General features: G+C 46.8%; 1 protein-coding gene across 1 annotated transcript; it reads left to right on the forward strand.

Annotated features, from left to right (window-relative positions):
* Nucleotides 1-6,651: 6,651 nt before the first annotated feature.
* Nucleotides 6,652-24,744, forward strand: Gba (glucosylceramidase beta). The gene is made up of 12 exons (XM_048356679.1): nt 6,652-6,795; nt 18,056-18,147; nt 18,439-18,526; nt 18,739-18,930; nt 19,034-19,180; nt 20,088-20,221; nt 20,434-20,606; nt 20,825-21,062; nt 22,138-22,362; nt 22,715-22,878; nt 23,899-24,015; nt 24,103-24,744. The coding sequence occupies exons 2-12, from the start codon at nt 18,121-18,123 to the stop codon at nt 24,206-24,208; spliced, it is 1,611 nt and encodes a 536-aa protein (XP_048212636.1). The 5' UTR covers nt 6,652-6,795; nt 18,056-18,120; the 3' UTR covers nt 24,209-24,744.

Consider the following 24,744-nt stretch of genomic DNA (forward strand, 5'->3'; position numbering starts at 1 on the left):
ACATATACAGAAAATGGCCAGAAGTAGTGCTGTGGCTCAAGTGGTAGAGTGCTAGCCTTGAGCAAAAAGAAGCCACGGACAGTGCTCAGGCTCTGAGTCCAAGCCCCAGGACTGGCAAAAAAATAAAATTAAATAAATAAAATTAAAAATTAAAAAAGATACAATAAATAAAATGAAAATCTTCCAAGTCCTGGTCTACTCTCTGCTCCAGTTAAACTGCCTTTCTATCACATCCTTGTGTTATTGCTATTCCATGGTGATGTTTTACTGGGCTGGGGATTCAAAGCAGAGGCCTTTGTGCATGCAAGGTAAGCCTCTACATTGAAATATACCCTTGCCACCATCTAAAATTATCTTTTGGATTTTTTTTTGTAAGTTGTGGGGCTTGAACTTAGGCTACAATTATCTTATGGAACAGGCTATGTTGGGGGACAGATGTGTGGAGAGGGCTAACAGAGAAGGTGAAAGAGAGTAAAGTAACATGGCCAAAGTATTCCATATGCCTGCATGAAACTAGAACAATGAAATTTCTTAAAATTGTTTTAAGAAGCAGGCAGGGAAAAAGATAGAGTGGGTGAGCCTGAGAGGGTGCATTGTATATGTGTATTGAGTAACACTCCCCCTCCCCCTTGTACACCAAATGCTAATAAAAATCATAAACAGCCAGGCACTGCTGGCTCGCTCCTGTAGTGCCAGATGCACAGAAGGCATGAGATATGACCATCAAGGTTTGAAAGGAGCCTGAGCAGAAAAGACTGTGAGACTCTTTTTCCCAATTAACCAGCAAAACAAACAAACAAACAAACAAAAAGTGGAGGGGTTGTTTTTGTGTTTTGTTTTGTTTTCACAGAAGAACAAAGGAAAAGTTTATTGCCAGCAAAGGGGCTGGCAAGACTGAAGTGGAGGTTTGCGTTAAGTGGTAGAGTGCTAGTCTTTTTTTTTTTTTTTCTTTTTCTTTTTTGCCAGTCCTGGGCCTTGGACTCAGGGCCTGAGCACTGTCCCTGGCTTCTTTCTGCTCAAGGCTAGCACTCTACCACTTGAGCCACAGCGCCACTTCTGGCCATTTTCTATATGTGTGGTGCTGGGGAATTGAACCCAGGGCTTCATGTATGTGAGTCAAGCATTCTTGCCACTAGGACATGTTCCCAGCCCCTAGAGTGCTAGTCTTTTTTTTTTTTTTTTCTGTATATGTGGTACTGGGGAATTGAACCCAGGGCTTCATGTATACGAGGCAGGCACTCTTGCCACTAGACCATATTCCCAGCCCCTAGAGTGCTAGTCTTAAGCAAAGAAGCTCAGGGAAGCATGAGCCTCTCCACTCCCTCAATGCCAGCACACAAGCAAACACACAAAATTTGTGTGTGTGTGTGTGTGTGTGTGTGTGTGTGAGAGAGAGAGAGAGAGAGAGAGAGAGAGAGAGAGAGAGTACTGGGACTTGAACTCAGGTATTCACAGCTCTCCCTTAGCTCCTTCCCTCCTCCCCCTGCCCCCCCCCCCAATCCTGGGTATGAACTGAGGGCCTCTGTGCTGTCCCTGAGGGTATTTTGCTCAAGGCTAGTGCTCTACCACTTGAGCCACAGTACCACTTCCAGCCTTTTCTTAATAGTTTATTGGAGACAAGAGTCTCACAGGGCTGGGAATGTGGCCCTTGCATGCATGAAGCCCTGGGTTCAATTCCTTAGTACCACATAAACAGAAAAGGCCAGAAGTGGCGCTGTGGTTCAAATGGTAGAGTGCTAGCCTTGTGCAAAAAGAAGCCTGGGACAATGCTCAGGATCTTAGTCCAAGCCCCAGGATTGGCAAGAGTTTCATAGACTTTCCTGCTCAGGATGGCTTTGAACCATGATCCTCAGATCTCAGCCTCCTGAGAGTAACTAGGGTTACAGGTTTGAGCTGCTGGGGCCCCACTCCCTTACCTTTTTTACTCAAGATTGGTGCTCTGCCATTTGTGCCATGCCTCCACTTCAGATGTTAGCAGGTTAATTGGAGATAAAGAGTCTTATGACTTTCCCCTGGTAACTAAAATTACAGGTGTGAACCATACACAACCTGCCAAAAAGTCTTAAATAACAACATCATCTTGTTGGAATACTTATTTTATGGAAAGAAATGTTGCTGGGTTCTAGAAAGTGCCAGTTACTGTGCTCAAGTTCTGATCATGGACCAAACCCCCCCCCCCCGCAAAAAAAACCCCAAAAAACAAAAAAAGCCAGCTTCAGTGATGTGCACCTGTAATTTCAGCACTTAACTGAGGGTGAGATTTATCGTGCGAGCGAGCCAGTCCTTGGGCTTGAACTGTGGGCCTGGGTGCTCTCCCTGAGCTCCTTTTGTTCAAGGCTAGCACTTTGCCACTTGAGCCACAGTGCCACTTCTGGCTTTTTCTGTGATTAATTGAAGCTAAGAGTCTCATGGACTTTCTTCCTAGGCTGGCTTTGAACCTTGAGACTCAGCTCTCGGCCTCCTGAGTTGGTAGGATTACAGGCATAAGACAATGGTGCCCAGAATAGTAAGATTCATCTTGAATGCCTTAAGGCCCTTGATTCTATCCTAGTATTGCAGAGCAACATGGCAAAAATCAAATCTGTGTGTGCATGCACGTGTACACACACACATACAAAGAATATGACAGAAGGACTGGGTAGAGATAAGATGTTCACTGAGGTGACAGTAGAACTGAATTAGGTGAAGGTACTAGTCATAGTATAGAATCAAGAATTGAAGGTAGCCTAGGCCATGCAATGATACTTTGTCTAAAACACACACACACAACTAATGCAGTCATAGTAAAATTATTGTTTTAAAAAATTATTGCAGGGCTGGGGATATGGCCTAGTGGCAAGAGTGCCTGCCTCATATATATGAGGCCCTAGGTTCGATTCCCCAGCACCACATATACAGAAAATGGCCAGAAGTGGTGCTGTGGCTCAAGTGGCAGAGTGCTGGCCTTGAGCAAAAAGAAGCCAGGGACAGTGCTCAGGCCCAGAGTCCAAGCCCAGGACTGGCCAAAAAAAAATTATTGCAAAAGGGGCTGGGGATATGGCCTAGTGGCAAGAGCGCTTGCCTCATATACTTGAAGCCCTGGGTTCGATTCCCCAGCACCACATATACAGAAAATGGCCAGAAGTGGCGCTGTGACTCAAGTGGCAGAGTGCTAGCCTTGAGCAAAAAGAAGCCAGGGACAGTGCTCAGGCCCTGAGTCCAAGGCCCAGGACTGGCAAAAAAAAAAAAAAAAAAAAAATTATTGCAAAAGAAAAGAGATACACATGCATATATCACCCGATCTGAAAGGAATTGTTTTTTTTTGCCAGTCCTAGGCCGTGAACTCAGGGCCTGAGCACTGTCCCTGGCTTCTTTTTGCTCAAGGCTAGCACTCTGCCACTTGAGCCACAGCGCCACTTCTGGCCATTTTCTGTATATGTGGTGCTGAGGAATCGAACCCAGGGCCTCATATATACGAGGCAAGCGCTCTTGCCACTAGGCCATATTCCCAGCCCGAAGGAATTGTTTTTTACAGTTAATAATCATAGAGGCCATAAGCATTGTAGACTACAGTGATAAAGTACATTAAGGATAAGATTTTTTTGCTGCTGTTTTTGAAAAACTAATAAAGAATGCAAGGGGGTGGGGTGAGGAGCCAGGGGGAGGGAAGGAGGGAGAAAAATGAGGAAGGGGGTAACAGGAATGACAAGAAATGTATATGTAAGGTCAGGAACCTTTGACTGCTTCCATGTTGGCATCTGCCCCCCCCCCCCCATCAAGAGCAAAAGCAAATGTTGAGTGAAAGGCTGTTTCCTCTTATCCAAGCCATGCACCCTACTCTTGCTGGTAAAATCACTAGCATGTTGTTGGAGATAGATAATTCAGAGTTACTTCATGTGCTTGAGTCTTCAGATTCTCTGCATCCTCAGGTTGATGGTGCTGTAGCTATACTACAGCCCACCAAGCTAAAGAGGCTGCCCAGAAAGCAGTTAACAGTGCCACTGGTGTTCCAACTGTTTAAAAAAATTGATCAGGGACCATGAAAAGAAACTCGTGCTTCACCGAAGAAAACTATCTAAATATCAAAAAACTTAAATTATGAAAAAAATTGCAAAATATAAAATAAATTTAAAAAGGAAAAGAAACTTTGAACCTTATATACCAAGCAAATGCCAGGTCTAGCCAACAGTGCTAGTCCTAGATTACACAAAAAAACTACAAAAATAGTAAAATATAAAAACATTAAGGTTTTATAGACCCAGGAAAAAGAATTTTCAGCAAAGTACAAAAATTTAAAGCATTCCTTTCTTTACTTTTGTAATTCTTTACTGTGGAATAGCTCAGGATGTCAGCTCTAAGTAACAGAACTGATAACTGTGCGAGAAAACATAATTTGGTTTTTTTTTTTTGTTGTTTTGTTTTTGTTTTTGGCCAGTCCTGGGCCTTGGACTCAGGGCCTAAGCACTGTCCCTGGCTTCTTCCCGCTCAAGGCTAGCACTCTGCCACTTGAGCCACAGCGCCGCTTCTGGCCGTTTTCTGTATATGTGGTGCTGGGGAATCGAACCTAGGGCCTCGTGTATCCGAGGCAGGCACTCTTGCCACTAGGCTATATCCCCAGCCTCCATTTTTCACTCTTTGTCTCTCCATTTCTGTGCTTGCCTTTACACTACCAGACAGAACAAAAAGAAAAGAAAAGGGGCAGGGAGTGTGGCTTAGCAGTAGAGTGCTTGCCTAGCATGCAGGAAGCCCTGGGTTTGATTCCTCAGCACCACATAAGCAGAAAAGGCCAGAAGTGGCGCTGTGGCTCAAGAGGTAGAATGCTAGCCTTGAGCAAAAAGAAGCCAGGGACAGTACTCAGGCCCTGAGTTCAAGCCAGGACGAGAGAGAGAGAGAGAGAGAGAGAGAACCAAAACACCAAAAATCCTTGTTTCCATTTCTGGGATGGAGAAGAACAGAAGGCCTTAGAAAGAGAAGGGTAAAGGCTGGATGAGAGGTGGCCAGGAGGTGGGTAGAGGGACCCAGTTACTCTATGTGCTTTTCCTCTCCTGGGTTTCAGCAGCATATGTTAGGATCCTGGGTTTCAGCAGCATATGTTAGGAAAAGGGAGGAGAACGGAAAAGGAGTAGGATGGACTTGATCATCAACAGGGAGGACTGTTATCAGGTGAGGACTGTTCATTGAGGAACAGCGAGGGGTACAGACCTTCTCCAGGGTTTGGAGGTTGTGGGAGGGGGTGAATTTGGGACCAGGCTTACATGGGGACTGAGCAAGGAGGCCGGAGGTTAATGAAGGAGCCACTAGGTCTAGGAAGTTGGTGGCTTTTCCTTGGACCCACAAAGGCCTGTTTACAGCTAGGCCTAAGTGAATTGCCCTGTCTGCAAACCAAAGCAGGCTCACACAAACCTGAAGGGGTGTGTGTGTGTGTGTGTGTGTGTGTGTGTGTGTGCCAGTCCTCAGGCTTGGACTCAGGGCCTGAGCACTGTCCCTGGATTCTTTCTGCTCAAGGCTAGCACTCTACCACTTGAGCCACAGTGCCACTTCTGGAGTTTTCTATATATGTGGTGCTGAGGAATCAAACCCAGAACTTCATGGATGCTAGCAAGCACTCTACCACTAGGCCATATTCCCAGCCCCATACAATAGGTTTTGCCTGGTGTCAGTATGTGCTTGCATAATAGAGTGGTGTGTGTGTGTGTGTTTGTATGTGAATCCTTCAAATATTACTTTGTATGATCAAATGCACATAGACATTGTGCCTTTCTCCTGAGTATCTTCCTTTGGTCTCACTGTGTGTGGTTGCTGTTAATATTTATGTCCTTCCATAGAATATAAGCTCCCCAAACCAGTGGCTTGCTCATTGCACTGGACCTACCTAATACATAGTATGTTTTCAACAAACATTTTTTTAAATTTAATTTTGTTGTCAAGGTGATGTGCAGAGGGGCTACAGTTACATACACAAGGTAGTGAGTACATTGCCTGTCAAGCTGGTTACCCCCTCCCTCATTTTTCTTCCACCCTCCCTCTCCCACCCCCAGTCGTTCCCCCCACCCCACCCCTAACACACATTTTTCAATGGCGGCCTTTTAATAGCTCCAGGGCCCTATCACTGTGGGAGCCACGCAGTGCCCTCCAGGAAAGGGAGGAGGAAGGGCAGAGATGGCGTCAGGCTGCCAGGCTTCGTGAATAATTCACCACCATAGCAATGCAGCCTCCCGGCCTGTTGGGGCGAGGCCAGGAAAAACAGAAGGCGGTGGGTGGTGGACCCTGGGATTCCCTCAGGGGCGTCTTCTGTGCACTGGATGTTCCTAGCTCCAGGCTCCCCAAAGGCTGAGCTCGGGCCTCTCCACTCTCACGGGCTGAGCTCGATCCCCACCCCTCCAGCCCCATTACCGGTGTCGTGGGGGGGGGAGGGGGCGGGGAGGGGAAAACCACGACACCCAGCGCATGCGCGCCTCTCCCTCCCCTGCCACATCTCCCAGCAGGCCACGAAAGCGCGAGGGCGAGTCATCGAGAGTTGGCCCGCCCGGAAAGACCAATGAGAACGCAGGGCCCGCCCCCTGACGAGTGTCAATCTTCCTGTCTGTGGAAGCCCGGTCCGCACTCCCCCCACCCCCCCACCCCCGCCCTTCCTCCCGCCCCGCCCGCGGGGCCGAAGCCTCCGAGCTGGCCTGCGCCAGGCGGGAGCCGCTCCAGACCCTGGCCGGGGAGCTGACGCGGGCGGGCCCGTGCCTCCATCCCCGCCCTTTCGCCTTTGGGGCCTGCAGAGGATTTCCCTTCGCCTCCAGTGGGGGCTGCTGTTTCCCTTCGCCGTCGGTAAGCGAGAGGATGTTGGAATCTGCATCTTCACACTCTGCCCCTCAGGCATTGCGCCTGACCTTGTCAGTCATCCTGTTACTAATTGCTGGCATTGTCTCACTGATAAAGAAGAGGTGAAGCGCAGCGCTGGTGGCTCACACCTACGACGAGGATCGGGGTTCCAAACCGGCCCGCAGCAGAGTGGGTGGGACTCCTCGTCCCCCTCCACCACCCCTGCCCTGTGGTGAGGCTTGAACTCAGGGCCTTGGGCCCTGTCCCTTGAGCTTTCTAGCCCTTTACCACTTAATTGGAGATAAGAGTCTCACAGACTTTTCTTCCTTGACTGGCTTTGAACCGCGGTCCTCAGATCTCAGCCTCTTAAGTAGCTAGGATTACAGGCGTGAGCCACCAGTGCCGGGTTGAGACTCTTAACTCCAATTAAACCACCAAAAAGCCAGAAGTGGAGCTGTGGATCAAGTGGTAGTGGGGGTGGGGGTGGGGTGGGGAGAGAGATCAAATTTTCTCCTTCAAGACTTTCACGGTGGCCTCATTTTTCTTCCCTCAAATATTTTTCCCTATTATGCTTACTTTAATAGAAAGAATCTATTCTAAGTAGAACACTTTGTGGATTTCCATGAACTCACCAAACAGAATCCTTAATTACTACCCTTTTGATAATAAACTCGGTGATTTTATCCTCTTTTTTTTTTTTTTTTTTTTTTAAAGACGAGGATGCTGCCAGTGGTTTGCCTGTGGCTCATGCCTGACATTCTAGCTTCTTGGGAGGTTGCAGACTGAGAATCAAGGTTCAAAACCAGCCCTAGCAGATAAATCCAACTGGAGACAATTATCTCCAGTTAACAAGCAAAAATCCAGAAGTGGATGTGTGGTTCTAGTGGTAGAGTCCAGCTTTGAGTAAGAAAAACTACACCAGCCCCAGAGGGGCTGGGAATACGGCCTAGTGGTAGAGTGCTTGCCTCACATACATGAAGCCTGGAGTTTGAGTCTTCAGCACCACATATATAGGAAAAGCCAGAAGTTGTGCTGTGGTTCAAGTAGAGTGCTAGTCTTCAGCAAAAAGAAGCCAGGAATGGGGGCTGGGAATATGGCCTAGTGGCAAGAGTGCTTGCCTCCTTATACATGAAGCCCTTGGTTCAATTCCTCAGCACCACATACATAGAAAATGGTCAGAATTGGCGCTGTGGCTCAAGTGGTAGAGTGCTAGCCTTGAGCAAAAAGAAGCCAAGGACAGTGCTCAGGCCCTGAGTCCAAGCCCCAGGACTGGCAAAAAAAAAAAAAAAAAAAAAAAGAAGGAAAGAAAATGTACTCTGATCTGAGTTCTGAAAGAATAAGCATTAATGAATCTAAGTGGAGGGCTGAGGTATATATACCTATTAAGAAGATGTTGGTCTGCCTTTTACTTCTCCCTTACAGTTTGATTTCTACACAGCAGCCAAATGCGTTTGTTTTATATTTAAAAATGTAAAATAAGCTGTGTGCTGGTGGCTCATGCCTATAATCCTCTCTACTCAGGAGGCTGAGATCGGAGGATTGAAGTTCAAAGCTAGCCTGGGCAGGAAGGTCTGTGAGACTCTTGTCTCCAATTAACCACCAGAAAACTGGAAGTGGTGCTGTGGCTCAAAGTGGAAGAGCACTAGCCCTGAGCACAAAGAGGCTCAAGGACAGCTCCCAGGCCCTGAGTTCAAGCCCTGTGGCCACCAACAACAACAAAATAAAAATATAAATCTGGTCTGTCACTTTCCTGAAACTGAATTGTCAGTGAATATCCTGGACCAGAATTCAAAATCCTTACTGGGGTCACCAAGGCCCTGAAATGATCTGGTTTTGTTTTGTTTTTGGTCTGTTACCTCCTTTAAAACATAGAACTCCAAGCCAGGCACCAGTGGCTCATGCCTGTAATCCTAGCTACTCAGGAGGCTGAAATCTGAGTATGCAGGTTTAAAGCCAGCCCAGGCAAAAAGGTTTCCAAGTAATCACCAGAAAACAGGAAGTGGCATTGTGGTTCAAAGTGATAGAGTGCTAGCCTTGATCAGGAGCAGTACCCAGACCCTAAGTTCAAGCCCACAACTGAAATAAAAAAAAGGAAAAACCAAACAAACAACAAAAAAAGCCCCTAAAAACGCCAAAACATAGAACTTCATAAAGACAAGTGACTTTACCACCTTATTCATTTCTGTATCTCTGGGATCTAGAACAGTGCCTAGTAGATGTCACATAGCAGATGCCCAACTATGTGTTCAGTGTGTGAATTGTAGACCCAGAGAGCCTAACCTAGTCAGAGGTGTCAAGAAAGTGCAAATGATGGCAGTGATGGTTAAGACCAAGGCCTAAATGATGAAGAATAATCATTTTTCCCAAGAGAGAAATGCTAGGGGTGTAACTCAGTGGAACAGTACACACAACCTGCATGAGGCTCTGGGTTCAATCTCCAGAACAAGAAAAGAAAAGGTTTAGGGCAGAGTGAACAATGGTCTCTCTGAGGAGGTCATTGAAGCATATGGTACAGGTGCCAGTGGAGAGGTGAAAAATAAAGAGTAGGACAAAGATGCCTGCTCCTATACATTTGCTCTTTTTTTCCCTCAGCAGTACTAGGAAAACAACCTCAGGCCTATCACATGCAAATGCTCTACCACTGAACCACATCTCCAGCACTTTTCATCTCCTTCCATCCTCCCTCCCTTCTCTCCCTCTCGCCCTCCTTCCTTCCTTCCTTTCTTTCCTTCCTCAGATCTGAGGCTTGAAGTTAGGGCCTGGGCACTGTCCTTGAGCCTCTTTGTGTTCAAGTCTATCACTCTACCACTTTGAGCCATAGCACCATTTCTAGTTTTCTGGTGGTTAATTGGAGATATGAGTCTCATAAGGATGTGTAGGCCAGGGCTGGCTTTAAACTGATCCTCAGATCTCAGCCTCCTGAATAGCTAGGATTACAGGCTGGAGCCACCGGTACCTGGCTTTCTCTCTCTCTCTCTCTCTCTATCTGTGTGTGTGTGTGTGTGTGTGTGTCTTTCTCTGTCTCTCTTTCCCTTCTTCCTTTTTGTATGTTGGTACTGGAGCTTGAACTCAAAGACTGGAGTCTGTTCCTGAACAGTTTTGCTCAAGGCTAACACTCTATCATTTGAGCCAAGTAATAGAGTTCAAGCTTCCGTACTGACATTAAGGAAGGAAAGAAAAAAGGAAGAGAGGGAGGAAGGAAGGAATGGAAGGAAGAGAAAAAGAAAAAAGGTCAAGTATCACTCGAGCTAAAAGGTTAAGTCAAATAAGAGCTGAATGTCAGGAAGCCCGGGGATCCTCCATGATGTTGGCAAGATCAGTTCAGGAGTGGAGACAGATTAGATGGCTCATCTTTGTTTTGTTTTGGGTTTTTTTTTTTTTTTTGCCAGTCTTGGGGCTTGAACTCAGGGCCTGAGCACTGTCCCTGGTTTCTTTTTGCTCAAGGCTAGCACTCTACCACTTGAGCCACAGCACCACTTCTGGCCTTTTCTATATATGTGGTGCTGAGGAATCGAAACCAGGGCTTCATGTATACGAGGCAAGCACTCTACCACTAAGCCACATTCCCAGCCCCTAGATGGTTCATCTTTGGAGTAGGAAGTATGTGTGAGAGAGAACAAGTCCAGTAGAGCAACTTGTCATGACTCTTGGCTATAAAAATATTTCTTTGTGCATTTTCTTCAATCCTTGTGACAATCCTCAAGGCAAGACCAGAAGGATGAGGAAACCGTCTCTGAGAAGTAACTTCCCAATCTCTCCTATCTAGTGAGTAATGGAGCATTGACTTAAGTCCTTTGTCTTTTTGCTCCAATGTCCAAGCTAAATCATTTTCTACATTGCTTTTACAATGGTGGTAAGCAGAGGAAGCAAGTGGAGGTTGAAGTATTGCATCTGGAGGGAAGAAAGAAAGGCTTTATAACCACCATCCTTATCAGACCTTACAATTCAGGAAGCACCTTCCTAGAACATTGTTCTAGGAGTTTCCTTTCAACCCTGCCTAGAACACTTGGTGACATCAGGAGCCTGAGAGCAGGCTGTTCAATGTTAGCTGGAGTTGTCTACCAGATTCCCTCATTAGGTCTCATTCCAGTTATAATTATGTTCTGAGCCTTGCTCTCCCATAAGTTCTCCACACCTTTGCTTCAAACTACATCAAGGACTGTTTTCCGAAACAGTAACAAGACCTTTAATAGTGTGGTATGGTTGGTAGCTTCATTCATTCATCCATTTAACAAATACTGGGCAAGTTTTCAGTGCTTGCCTCTGAGTTAAGAGCTTTGAGGTCTCAAAGGAGCAGATACCATGAAATTAGCTTTACAATTGTTTACATCCTTTAAGGAAGAGTAAAATACATTCTCAAAACACATGACAAAGTTCAAGGCCTGGGAGTTTTAGATTAGGATGGATAGAAGTTTAGACTTGGCTCGGCTACTTTTTAAGTTTTTCTAACTCTCAGTTTTCTTATTGTAACATAGAATTATCAGATTAGATACTAGCCAAAGACTGAGTACTGTCATTTTGAGAACCATTAGGAACTAGTGGCTGGTGGCTCCCATCTATAATCCCTGCTACTCAAGAGGCTGAGATCGGAAGATCATGGTTCAAAGCAAACTTGGACAGACTATTTGGGCAGACTCGAGTTAACCAGCCAAAAGCCAGAGTGGAGGTATGATTCAAGTGGTGGTAGAATACCAGTTTTGAGGGGAAAAAGAAAAGCAAAGTGAGAATGTGATGCCCTTAGTTCAAGACCCAGTACACACACACACACACACACACACACACACACACACACATGCATATGCACAATTAGAAGACAAACAGCATATAAAGTACACGTACCTTCCATTTGCAGTGGACTATATAATGAATTCTATGGTTGTTGTGAAGAGATTGTTAGTCAGATGAATTCAAGACTAAACTACAACATCGTAGGTGAGACATGAAGAGTGTCACCTGACAGTGAGGTCATGTCTGGTATCAGTAATCTGGAAGCGTGTGCTTAGATCATCTGGAATCAGAGTTGAAAGGACAGGTTCTGGGCTGACTGCTAAAGTTCATTCATTCATTCCTGACCTCTTACTCTCTGGGTGCATGGATGAGAAAGCATTGCTCTCTCATTTAACCATGAAGGTTAAAATTGGGATGGAGAGGGTGTATCTTCCATGAGGAATTAGACTTGTGCTTCCAGAGGAGCCTGAGCTGTGGCTGCCCATCTCCAGGGCTAGAATTTGCCATCGGAGCCAAACCTATAGCCCTGGGACTGGGCTGGCTAAGGCAAAAACAGAACTCCTGAGCTTGGTCAGCAAAACTATTTTTGTATGCCCATCCTGGGGCATGAAGTTGAGGTCTGGGCCCTGAGCTTTCTACTTTTCATTTAAGTTTATGTCCCAGTTGTCCTTCCTTCATGTTGAAGGTGTTCTCTTTCTCCCCGCGCCCCCCGCCCCCCCACTTGAACTCAGGGCTCAGAGTATGGGCTCTGTCTCTGAGCTACTTTTGCCCAAGGCTAGCACTCTACCACTTGAGCCACAGCCCAATTTCTAGATTTTTTGGTAGTTTATTGGATATAAGAGTCTCACAGGGGCTGGGGATATGGCCTAGTGGCAAGAGCGCTTGCCTCGTATACATGAAGCCCTCGGTTCGATTCCCCAGCACCACATATACAGAAAATGGCCAGAAGTGGCGCTGCGGCTCAAGTGGCAGAGTGCTAGCCTTGAGCAAAAGGAAGCCAGGGACAGTGCTCAGGCCCTGAGTTCAAGGCCCAGGACTGGCCAAAAAAAAAAAAAAAAAGTCTCACAGACTTTCCTGCCCAGGCTGGCTTCAAATCTCATTCCTTAGATCTCAGCTGCCTGAGTAGTTAGGATTACAGGTGTGAGCCACCAGCTTGTTGGTTCTTTTTCTCTCCTTTTTGTGGTGCTGGGGATAGCACCAAGAGCAGTGACTTTATCCCAACCTCTGGCTAAGACAGAGCATTTGAACATTTGAGGCCCTCCACTACACACCTGTGTGTTGGAGGCGAGGTTCTAGGGCAGTGTTTTTTTTTTGGCCAGTCCTGGGCCTTGGACTCAGGGCCTGAGCACTGTCCCTGGCTTCTTCCCGCTCAAGGCTAGCACTCTGCCACTTGAGCCACAGCGCCGCTTCTGGCCATTTTCTGTATATGTGGTGCTGGGGAATCGAACCTAGGGCCTCGTGTATCCGAGGCAGGCACTCTTGCCACTAGGCTATATCCCCAGCCCCTAGGGCAGTGTTTTTTAGTTGCTCCTAGGTAGTTTGGAAATTTGTGGGAAATATCTTTTTTTTTTTTTTTTTTTTTTTTGCCAGTCTTGGGGCTTGGACTCAGGGCCTGAGCACTGTCCCTGGCTTCTTTTTGCTCAAGGCTAGCACTCTGCCACTTGAGCCACAGCGCCACTTCTGGCCATTTTCTATATATGTGGTGCTGGGGAATCGAACCCAGGGCTTCATCTTAATAGAGGAAAATGATTAGAAGGGCTAGTGGATAGAGGCCAGGGAAGCAGCTATTCTAATTTGTAAGGTTAGGACATTCTTTTTTCTTTATAAATATATTTATGTTTATTGTTATTACAAAGATGATCAACAGAGGGGTTGCAGTTACATAAATCAGGTAACGAGTACATTTCTTTTTGGACAATGTCACCCATCTCTTGCTCTCTCCCAGTTTCCCCCCCCTGTTCCTACTCACAAGTTGTTTGTTTTGTTTTGTTTTGTTTTGCCAGTCCTGGAGCTTGAACTCAGGGCCTGAGCACTGTCCCTGGCTTCTTTTTGTTCAAGGCTAGCACTCTACCACTTGAGCCACAGTGCCACTTCCGGCTTTTTCTATATATGTGGTGCTGAGGATTCGAACCCAGGGCTTCATGTACGCGAGGCTAGCACTTTACCACTAGGCCATATTCCCAGCCCAGGTTAGGACATTCTTTTTTTTTTTTTTGGCCAGTCGTGGGCCTTGGACTCAGGGCCTGAGCACTGTCCCTGGCTTCTTCCCGCTCAAGGCTAGCACTCTGTCACTGAGCCACAGTGCCGCTTCTGGCCGTTTTCTGTATACATGGTGCTGGGGAATCAAACCTAGGGCCTCGTGTATCCGAGGCAGGCACTCTTGCCACTAGGCTATATCCCCAGCCCGCAGGTTAGGACATTCTTGAACAAGGAAGAATTATATTTTATTTCACTTGGCTTGGCATGTTCTCCTCAACAAGACATGTAAAATTAAAATAAAAGGTATCCTGGATGCCAGTGGCTCACACCTGTAATTCTAGCTGCTGAGATCTGTAAATTGAGGTTCAAAGCCAGTCTGGGAAGATAGATCTAAGAGACTCTGATTTCCACTTAACTAGCAAAAAGTTAGAAGTGGAAGTGTGGTTCAAGTAATAGAGTGCCAGTCATGAGTGAAAAAGGCTGAGCTAGAGGCTCAAAGTTCAAGCCAACAAAGATAAATCAGTGGTACTTTAGTATATACCACTGAATCAACTATATATGTGTGTGTGTGTGTGTGTGTGTGTGTGTATATATATATATGTATTCATACATATTTGCAGATATGCTTAGTGTTAGAGTGCTTGCCTAGCATGCATGAAGCCCTGGGTTTGATTCCTCAGTACCACATACACAGAAAAAGCTGCAAGTGGCACTGTGGCTCAAGTGTTAGAGTGGTAGCCTTGAATACAAAGAGGCTCTGGAACAGGGTCCTAACGTTGAATTCAAGCCCCAGGACTGGCAAAAAAAAAAAAAAAAGTGCAAGGCCCTTGAATTCAAGCCCCAGTAGCAGCACAAAACAGAAAAGCAACCAAAACGTGGTTGAAATGAGATTTGCAGGTTTATTTATTTATTTATTCATTCATTCATTTTTGCCCATCAGGGCCTGGGTACTGTCCCTGAGCTTCTTTTACTCAAGACACTTGAGCAACAGTACCACTTCCAGCTTTTTCTGTTTATGTGATACTGAGTTTTTGTTTTTGTTTTTTTTTTTTTTTTTTTTTTTTTGCCAGTCCTGGGCCTTGAACTCCGGGCCTGAGCACTGTCCCTGGCTTCTTTTTGCTCAAGGCTAGCTCTCTGCCACTTAAGCCATAGAGCCACTACTGGGTGTTTTATACATATGTGATACTGAGGAATCAAACCCAGGGCTTCATGCATGCTAGGCAAGCACTCTACCTAAGCCACATTCCCAGTCCCAGGTTTCCTTATTATACTGCTAGGCTCTAATGTTTGGGATCTATCTTCCTTGAAGTTCCACTTTGATTATATGGCATTTAGCATAAATGATCCTTTTTTTTTTTTTTGGTCTGGTCTGTTGAGGCTCACTGCAGTTCAATCCAAAATAATAGCCTCCCATAATTTTGTTTAATATTCCTCATGATAACTTTTTTTCATGAAATAGAAAAAACTCATGTGCAAAACCTGAAAAAAATCCCTGCTCATCCATCTCCCAGAGACTATACTTAATATCATTATTATATATAATATAATAGTAACATTATTATATAATATATAATATTATGCGATAATAATAGTAGTAGTAGTAGAATGAGTGAACTGGAGGAAGTAAGGTACCAAGTGTAGAGACTAAGTGTTAAGTAATACTTCCTGGAAAAACAGGAATTCAGAAAGAGGTGAATACAGACACAGCCATGCAGGTAGTTCAATTCACCTTGACAACTGGGGGACCTATCCCTGTTCTTGATGTCTGTGGATACAAGGCTACAAGAAATGATTAAGACATTTCCTTAAAGGAAGCTCCTTTTTCCTCCATAAACCAAAGCCTACCTTGTTGCAACATTTGGTGCCAAGCAGTGTACTAGTCACACTTAAACCTCACAATAATTCTAGAAGGTAGTACTCATCACTCATCTTTTATAGATGAGAAGCAGGATTAGAGAGATTAAGTAATTTATGGATGCTCAAATAGCCAGTAAATGGTGACACCAAATTCAATCCCTGCTTATCCATTTCCCAGAGACTATACTTAAATATTTTATGCACTGGGAGAAGAAATGATGGATTTTGCTTGGTGTATGTCTTGGAAAGACTTCTACTGAGATAATTCAAAACATAACAAACAAGCAAGTAATTTGCAGTGCCTGTTAAGCCCCAGGTCCTACTTATCTCACTGACTTGAGCAATAACTGTGAGACTGTAGTATTGCCTCCTTTTTACAAACCAGAAAATAGGCTGCAAGACCTGGAATTAGTCAGGCCATATTGTATTTGTCACTTACTAAATCTTATTTGATGCAGATCATGAGGCAACATCAGGGGCAGCCCCTTCCTTCTGTCCACTGAGGATATATCTTTGAGTAGTACTCTTCACTTCCTCCCTCTGTTTCCTTCCTTCTATCCTTCCTTCCTTCCTTCTATCCTTCCTTCCCTTCCTTCCTTCCTTCCTTCCCTTCCTTCCTTCCTTCCTTCCTTCCTTCCTTCCTTCCTTCCTTCTTCCCTCCCTCCCTCCCTCCCTCCCTTTCCTTCCTTCTTCCCTCCCTCCCTCCCTCTCTTCCTTCCTTCTTTCCTTCCTCTCTCTTTCTTTTTCTTTGTTCTAGAGTATGAACTCACAGCCTTGTACTTACTAGACAAGCACTCTACTACAGCCATGTTTCTAGTCTTTTTGTTTTCACTTTAGGTTTTCAACTAGCTTCTTCCATTTACATTTCCTTGGCTGCCTACTGAGGCAGTCTTCCTGCCTCTGTTTCTAGGTAGTTGGGATTACGGGCATGTGCCGCCCATACCTAGCCCATTGCCTAGGTTCTGAACTATTATGCCAACCTCCCAGTCCCGAAAGGAAGGAAGAGAAGTTATTTCAATCGGCATCTGATGATGAAACAAGGGTATCTGCTGACCACTCCCTCCCTCAGTCATGCTATCCCTATGCCAAGTCCTGCCTTCCCCATACTTTGCTGTATAATAACACCCCACCCCTTCCCTCCTCCATGAAGCCTTTCTGGAGAACTCCCACCCTCCAAGGATCCAGGTCCCTCTTCCTTCCAGGGAGCTCTCCAAGCACGCATTACTGTTTCTGTCTTCATTGGTAAATATTTGCATCTACCTCCAGGGCCTGATGGGCCTCTTTCGGGTAATATCTATATGGCCCTATTTATGTCTTAAATACCTTTTGCTTAGCAAACCTCTCTTTATTAGTATTGTCATTTGTATTGTGTGTGTACGCTAGTGCTGGGGCTTGAACTCAAGGTCTGGGTGCTGTCCTTGAATTCTTTCTCACAAGGCTAGCACTTTACCACTTTGAGCCACAGCTCCACTTCCAGTTTTGAGTGGTTAATTGGAGATAAGAGTCTCATGGGGACTTTTCTGTGATTCTCAGCTCTCAGTCTCCTGAATAGTCAGCTAGAAGTACAGGAGTGAGCCATTGGCTCTTGGATAACTATCAGGGTTTTTTTTTTTTTTTTTTTTTTTTTCCCTTTTCTTTTCTTTTTGCCACTCCTGGGGCTGGAACTCAGGACCGGGCACTTTCCTTGACTTCTTTTGCTCAAGGCTAGCACTTTACCACTTAAGCCACTGCTCCACTTCTGGCTTTTCTGGGGTTAATTTTGTTTGTTTGTTTTGCCAGTCCTGGGCTTGAACTCAGGGCCTGAGCACTGTCCCTGGCTTCTTTTGCTCAAGGCTAGCACTCTGCCACTTGAGCCACAGCACCACTTCTGGCTTTTTCTATATATGTGGGGCTGAGGAATCAAATCCAGGGCTTCATGTATAAGAGACAAGCACTAGGTCATATTCCCAGCCCTCTGGGATTAATTTGAGATAAGAATCTCATGGACTTTCCTCCCAGGGAAATCCCCAGATCTCAGCCACACCTGACAGTACCACTTTTATATTCAGTGCTGGGAATGAAGCCCAGGGCTTCACATATTCCACTAGGCAAGCCGTCCACTAAAGAGCTAATCCCCAGCCCTTCGTATTACTTTAAAATATTTTGCTACATGTGGTTGTAGTGGCCTACTTTGGCTGAGATTTAGGAGCTTTTACCCAGTTTTCAATTCAAATCCTTATTCTATGCCTTTCCCAGAGCTGTCATCCACAGAGCCTTCTAAAATAGACTATCAATAACCAGAAAGAAGGCAAATGCACATTATAAATATGGCTGCAATTGCTTCACTTCCTTGGTCATGTGACACTTCCCCTCAGTTATCACATGACCCGCTGTGTCATTCCACTTTAGTGTACCAGAATTAACTTGCAGGGCAAGCTCAGTTCCTCCAGCAGTAGTAGATAAGTGTACAATTCTGGTGGATACCTGCATCTTTGTTTTCATTTAGGGAGTTCTCCATCAGTTTGAACGTCTGGAACTCTTTGAAGTCTTCTCAGCAACCCTGAGGCAATGATATTTTCTGGTCCCCGAGGAAAGGTAAGTGGCCAAAGGTTTCTTGTTACTTTGCTTTAGAATTCATTGAATAGCTGACTTGTGTGGATATAGCCAGCCATCCTGGCTCCTTCAGCAAGGTACAAATGGGAGGCGGGATGGAACAAGGGGCAAAGAGGATGCGGAGAATCTTCCTGGTGTTGGCAGAAGGCTTTCACCAGCAAAGGGAAGGCTGCACATATATATGAAAACTAGACTATGGGCACCCACAGGCAGCCAAATGCTGGCCAGAAAAGTATTAGAGTATAAAGAGGTTATTTCTCATTCTGTTCTTAGGAGTGTCCCAAACACTGGAGCTGGGGAGGCATCATGGCTCCCAGCCTCATTGGATTGCTTCTACTTCAGGCAGTATCATGGACATCAGGTGAGACACATGGAGGGAGGGTGGCGCTGAGCCTCCTTCTGCCTGCCAGGGTCTTGGTAGTAGCCTTTCAGTGGCTACTCAGCAAAGTCTTATGAGTGATTGAGAGCAACCTGGGGTAGGGGTGCAAACTGTTTATTCTCCTAACCAGCACATCCATTTCCTTCATCCACCCCCCCTTCAGCCCTTGCTCCTGCTTGTGCTCCTCCTTGTAGGTGCCCGTCCCTGCATCCCTAAAAGCTTTGGCTACAGCTCAGTGGTCTGTGTCTGCAATGCCACATACTGTGACTCTCTTGACCCCCTGACCTTCCCTGCCCCTGGCAACTTCAGCCGTTATGAGAGTACCCGAGGTGGACGTCGGATGGAGATGAGTATGGGAACCATCCAGGCCAATCGCACGGGCAGAGGTAATTACTATGCCCCTGGCCTTGGGTCCGAGTCATGCCAGTGACCACTGTAGAATTTTTCCTCTATGTACTAATATGCTTTCTTCTCTTGTGGTGTCTTCAGGGCTTCTGCTGACCCTGCAGCCAGAAGAGAAGTTCCAGAAAGTGAAAGGATTTGGAGGGGCTATGACAGATGCTGCTGCGCTCAACATCCTTGCCCTGTCACCCTCTGCCCAGAATTTGCTCCTGAAATCATATTTCTCTACAGAAGGTGAGGAGGAGAGAGACATAGCACCATTGTCACCAGAGCCTCATACTTGCTAGGCAGATTCTCTGCTATTTGAGCCACACACATCACTTTAGTTACTCTGAGCCAGCCCTCTATTGCTCTATTTATTTTTCACGTAGGGTCTTTAGTTTTTGCCTAGTGCTGGCCTTGGATTACAATTCTTTTACCTATGCCTCCTGCTTAGCTAGGATAACAGGCATGCACCACCATTCCTGGTTTGGTGGTTAAGATTGGAATCTTGCTGATCTTTGGCCTTTCGCCATGATCTTCCCTATCTCTCTCTCCCCTGAGGAGCTGAGATTACAGGTGTAATCTCACCTAGCCAGGGTTCTTTCTGCTCTTCTCCCTTCTTCCTCTCTCTTCTCTATATAGTCAGTCTGGTACTTTCCAGTTCTCCTGCCTTTGCATGGGCCTCCTTACTGCTGGGATTAGGCATATGACATCAGGCTTGGTTTTTCTCTTAATGCCAGTAAAATAAAATTGCCCTATCAGTCTTAGGCTCAGAGGGCTTGTGCTTTACCTGGGTCCTGGCCTTATATTCCCCCACCTAGAGTCCCAGGTTCCCTTTAGCACTAAGAATCTAGTGCTGAAGGCAAAGTGATAGAAATTCTACCCAGGAGCAGTGACTCAGGAGTTACTTAGGAGACAATGATTAGGGGAATGGTGGTTCAAGTACCAGCTTGGCAAAAAGAAGTTTGTGAGATATGGAGTCCATGTCAACCAAAGAGAGAGGGAGACAGACAGACAGACAGACGACAGAGAGAGAGACAGAGACAGAGTCAGAGACAGAGATATACAGAGACAGGAAGAGAGACAGAGACAGAGAGAAATCCCCTAAGTTCCATATTCTCCTACTGGACTCCCATACCTTGGTCATGCTCTTCCACAGGAATCGAGTATAACATTATCCGGGTGCCGATGGCTAGCTGTGACTTCTCTATCAACACGTATACCTACGATGACTCCCCTGATGACTTCCACTTACACAACTTTAGCCTTGCAGAAGAAGATACCAAGCTCAAGGTGGGCATTCTGGCTGCCTCAGGCCCTGATGGCATTGATGTCTGGGGGGTTGAGGAGGTCCAGCGAGGGCAGTGTGTGGAGATGAAAAACTTTCTCTGCTCTCTGTTCTTTCCTAGTGTTGGGAGGGTAGGAGATGATGGCTAGACCTGATGTGCTGGTCAGGCTAGTCTATCTGTGTTCCAAGTATTTCTCTCTACTATGTGTGTCTCTAGATACCCCTGATTCACAGAGCCTTGAAGATGACCCAGCGCCCCATCTCCCTCTTTGCCAGCCCCTGGACATCACCTACATGGCTCAAGACCAATGGGGCAGTGAATGGAAAGGGGTCACTTAAGGGTCATCCCGGGGATATTTACCACCAGACCTGGGCCAACTACTTTGTCAAGTAAGAGATCAGAATGTCAAGGGGGTTTGGACCAGCTTTCCCTTTAGACTATGCCCCACTCCTACATCTGGGTCCATTTTAGATCTGCCTTTCCTAGTTCATCTTCTCAACCATTGAGACTTAGAGTCATCAGTTTCCCTGCTCCATTGGGGTTCCTATTCCCTAGGGTCCTGGTCTGTTCTTTGGGGCATGATCAGTCATGTTCTTTCTTCTGCCAGGTTCCTAGATGCCTATGCTAAGTACAAGTTAAAATTCTGGGCAGTGACGGCTGAGAATGAACCTACTGCAGGGCTGTTTACTGGGTACCCTTTTCAGTGCCTGGGCTTCACTGCTGAACACCAGAGAGACTTCATTGCCCGTGACCTGGGCCCAGCTCTTGCCAATAGTACTCACCGCGATGTCCTGTTGCTCATGCTGGATGACCAACGCTTGCTGCTGCCCAAATGGGCAGAAGTGGTAAGGGTCATGACTTCCATGAAGGTCCCAGTGTCTCCCAAAAATCTGGCACAAAATGATTGGCTTCAAACATGAGTACATTTCCTGTTCAGCTCTTCTTTTTTTTTTTTTTTTTTTTTGCCAGTCCTGGGCCTTGGACTCAGGGCCTGAGCACTGTCCCTGGCTTCTTCCCGCTCAAGGCTGCTAGCTCCACTTATGACTTTCTTTTTTTTTTTTGCCAGTCCTGGGCCTTGGACTCAGTCCTTGGCCTGAGCACTGTCCCTGGCTTCTCTTTGCTCAAGGCTAGCACTCTGCCACTTGAGCCACAGTGCCGCTTCTGGCCGTTTTCTGTATATGTGGTGCTGGGGAATCGAACCTAGGGCCTCGTGTATCCGAGGCAGGCACTCTTGCCACTAGGCTATATCCCCAGCCCCTGTTCAGCTCTTCTTTTTGGTGCCAGTACTAGGGCTTGGGCTTGGACACTGTGCTTGAGTTCTTTTGCTCAGGTTTAGTGCTCTACCACTTGAGCCACAGCTCCACTTATGACTTTTTTTTTTTTTTTTGCCAGTCCTGGGCCTTGGACTCAGTCCTTGGCCTGAGCACTGTCCCTGGCTTCTCTTTGCTCAAGGCTAGCACTCTGCCACTTGAGTCACAGCGCCACTTCTGGCCATTTTCTGTATATGTGATGCTGGGGAATCGAACCCAGGGCTTCAAGTATACGAGGCAAGCGCTCTTGCCACTAGGCCATATCTCCAGCCCCCACTTATGACTTTTTTGGTGCTTAATTGGAGATTAAAGTCTCACAGACTTTCCTGCCCAGGCTGGCTTGATCCTCAGATCTCAGCCTCTGGAGTAGTTAGACTTAAAGGCATGAGCCACTGGTGCCTGTCCAACTCTTGATTACTAGGACACCTGGGCTAGTGCTCGGTGCCTAAGTTCTGAAGACCCCTGGGTGATCACTTTGCTCCCTTCTAGTTGTAGCCATCTTAGTGCCTACTTCTTGGGACTCCAAGCTCCTCTTCCAGAACCCTGTGTGCTGGACTCCAGGCCAGTGGTTCTCGATTCCCAGTGGTCCTTTACCTTTTTCCCTGTGCAGGTGCTGGCAGACCCAGAAGCAGCGAAGTATGTCCACGGCATTGCTGTACACTGGTACCTAGACTTTCTGGCTCCAGCAAAATCCACCCTGGGGGAGACACATCGCCTGTTCCCCAATACCATGCTCTTTGCCTCTGAGGCTTGTGTGGGCTCCAAATTCTGGGAGCAGAGTGTACGTCTGGGTTCCTGGGATCGAGGGATGCAGTACAGCCACAGCATCATCACGGTGAGCCACAAAGCAGACCATAATAGACACCTTTCTACAATCACCGATGGTTGACAGGTCTTCCCTCCCAGTGGCCAGTTTACCCTCAGGAGAAATTCTGGGATGCCACGATCTTGTCTTACCTTTCCTTCACCGACCTGCATGTAGCCCACCGCCTCTTACTGCATGTTTGGAGCCAAGCCAGGCAGCTGCACCTGCCACCGATTTCTTGTCCCCCACCCCCGCCCTCCCCAGATGCTCCATCTTCAGTCTCCCTCTTGTTAGGTCACTCCTTCACAAGGCTAAGCCATCTACCTTCTCTGAGGATACCTTGTGTTGAGTATGTGTCTCTTTGCTCTTGTCCCTACTACAGAACCTTCTCTACCATGTGGTTGGCTGGACAGACTGGAACCTTGCCCTGAATCCTGAAGGGGGACCCAACTGGGTCCGCAACTTTGTTGACAGTCCTATCATTGTGGATATTGCCAAGGATACATTTTACAAACAGCCCATGTTCTACCACCTTGGTCATTTCAGGTAGTTGGGGGGGGGGGGGCGCTTTCATTCCACACCAAGCCTATCATCTCCTGCATCAGGCTTACATCATCCCACACCATGAGGGACATAAGGGAGCAGGAAGGTGTGTAGGGTGGGAACCTCAGGAGAGGCACACCCCTTCTCTTGCACCATGTAGGCAGGAAGTGATTAGGTGGCAATAGAAACAGATAACTCTGGTTCTAGAGGCTGGCACTGGGACGTGGGAGGGTAAGAACAGGGCCCAACAACACATCTTAAGAACTTAAAAGAGGGGCTGGGAATATGGCCTAGTGGCAAGAGAGCTCGCCTCGTATACATGAAGCCCTGGGTTCGATTCTCCAGCACCACATATATAGAAAACGGCCAGAAGTGGCGCTGTGGCTCAAGTGGCAGAGTACTAGCCTTGAGCAAAAAGAAGCCAGGGACAGTGCTCAGGCCCTGAGTCCAAGCCCCAGGACTGGCCAAAAAAAGAAAAGAAAAAAAAAAAGAAGAATTTAAAAGAGTGTTAGAGCAGAGCTGGGATTACAGGCTTGTACCACCACACCCAGCCTTGCTTTAAGAGTCTTGTTCTATGTTGTTCAAGCTAGATATGGAACTTGTTCTCCTGCTACAGCCTCCAGAACAGTTGATACTATAAACACGTTAACATGCCAGCCTTAGGGAAGAGCTTTGGAAGGACTTAGGAGCAAGGGGGGAAGGAATAAAATTCTTGCCAGTACTGGGGATTGAAGTAGGGACTAGCTACTGCCAGGTATTGTCCCTTAGCTTTTTTTGCTTGTCTAGCACTCTATCACCTGACTCACAACTCTACTTCTTGTGCATTGCTGGTTAACTGAAGATGAGTCTCATGGACTGCCTTACTGGGGATGGCTTTGAACTGCCATCCTCAGATCTCAGCCTGCTGAGCAGCTAAGATTATAGGTGTCAGCCACTGGGTGCCTAGCTTTAGATGAGGGTTTGAGGGGTGGAACCCTGAGGGGCTGGACTAGGGTCTCAGATGATGCCTGTTCCCACATGCAGCAAGTTCATCCCTGAAGACTCCCAGAGAGTGGGGCTGGTGGCTAGTGAGAAGAATGACTTGAACACAGTGGCCCTGATTCGCCCTGATGGCGCTGCAGTTGTGGTGGTGCTAAACCGGTAAGGACCAAGGCAGGTGGGGACCTGGGCTGAGATGGGGTGTTGGGCCTCAGCAGGCTCACTCTCAGCTTCTCTTTTCCTCCTCAGTTCCTCTAAGGATGTACCTCTTACCATCAGTGATCCTGCTATAGGATTTCTGGAGACCATCTCACCTGGATATTCCATTCATACCTACCTGTGGCGTCGTCAGTGATGGAGCAGACATTTGAGCAGACACCTGGGTTCAGCATGGACATTAAAAGGACAGAGTCAGCTCATGTCTGTGACTAAATAGGGCACAGCAGGGCCAGTGTGAGCTTACAGTGACACAGGCTAGGGGTAGTGGTTTGGGTGATTCACTCTCCTCTCGAGTAGGTACCAGGGGCTGGAGGCCTCTAAGGAAAAAAATCAAGAAGCCCCAATGTGTCCCCACCCCTCATGCTTGCAGAAGTGTATGCAATGTGTGCCTGTGGAAACTGGGCCTAGGCCCAGAGTGAGCTCACTGTCTATACAAACAAAGATGGTGGGGGAGTGAAGTAAGCAAGAGACTGGGAAGGCTGAACCCAAACTAGGGATTGTTTGTCTTCCCTGGAGATGGAGAGCCGGGCCCATGCAGGAGCAATGTCATCATCGAAGCTAAAGCAGTTCCAGGAGCCTAGCACCAGTGGGTAGGTTCAAGTACTCAGGGCCCCAGCTAAAGCACAAGCTGAGAGAATGGCAGCATCTTAAACGACAGAATGTTTGATCCCA

The sequence above is a fragment of the Perognathus longimembris genome, chromosome 11 (assembly GCF_023159225.1).
Source record: "Perognathus longimembris pacificus isolate PPM17 chromosome 11, ASM2315922v1, whole genome shotgun sequence".
NCBI classification, from domain to species: Eukaryota; Metazoa; Chordata; class Mammalia; order Rodentia; family Heteromyidae; genus Perognathus; species Perognathus longimembris.

Coding starts and splice junctions, on each gene's coding strand:
- Gba (XM_048356679.1), top strand. CDS start 18,121: ATGATATTTTCTGGTCCCCGAGGAAAG. Junction 18,931..19,033: donor GGCCAATCGCACGGGCAGAG/GTAATTACTATG, acceptor TGGTGTCTTCAG/GGCTTCTGCTGACCCTGCAG. Junction 20,607..20,824: donor TGGGCCAACTACTTTGTCAA/GTAAGAGATCAG, acceptor TTCTTCTGCCAG/GTTCCTAGATGCCTATGCTA.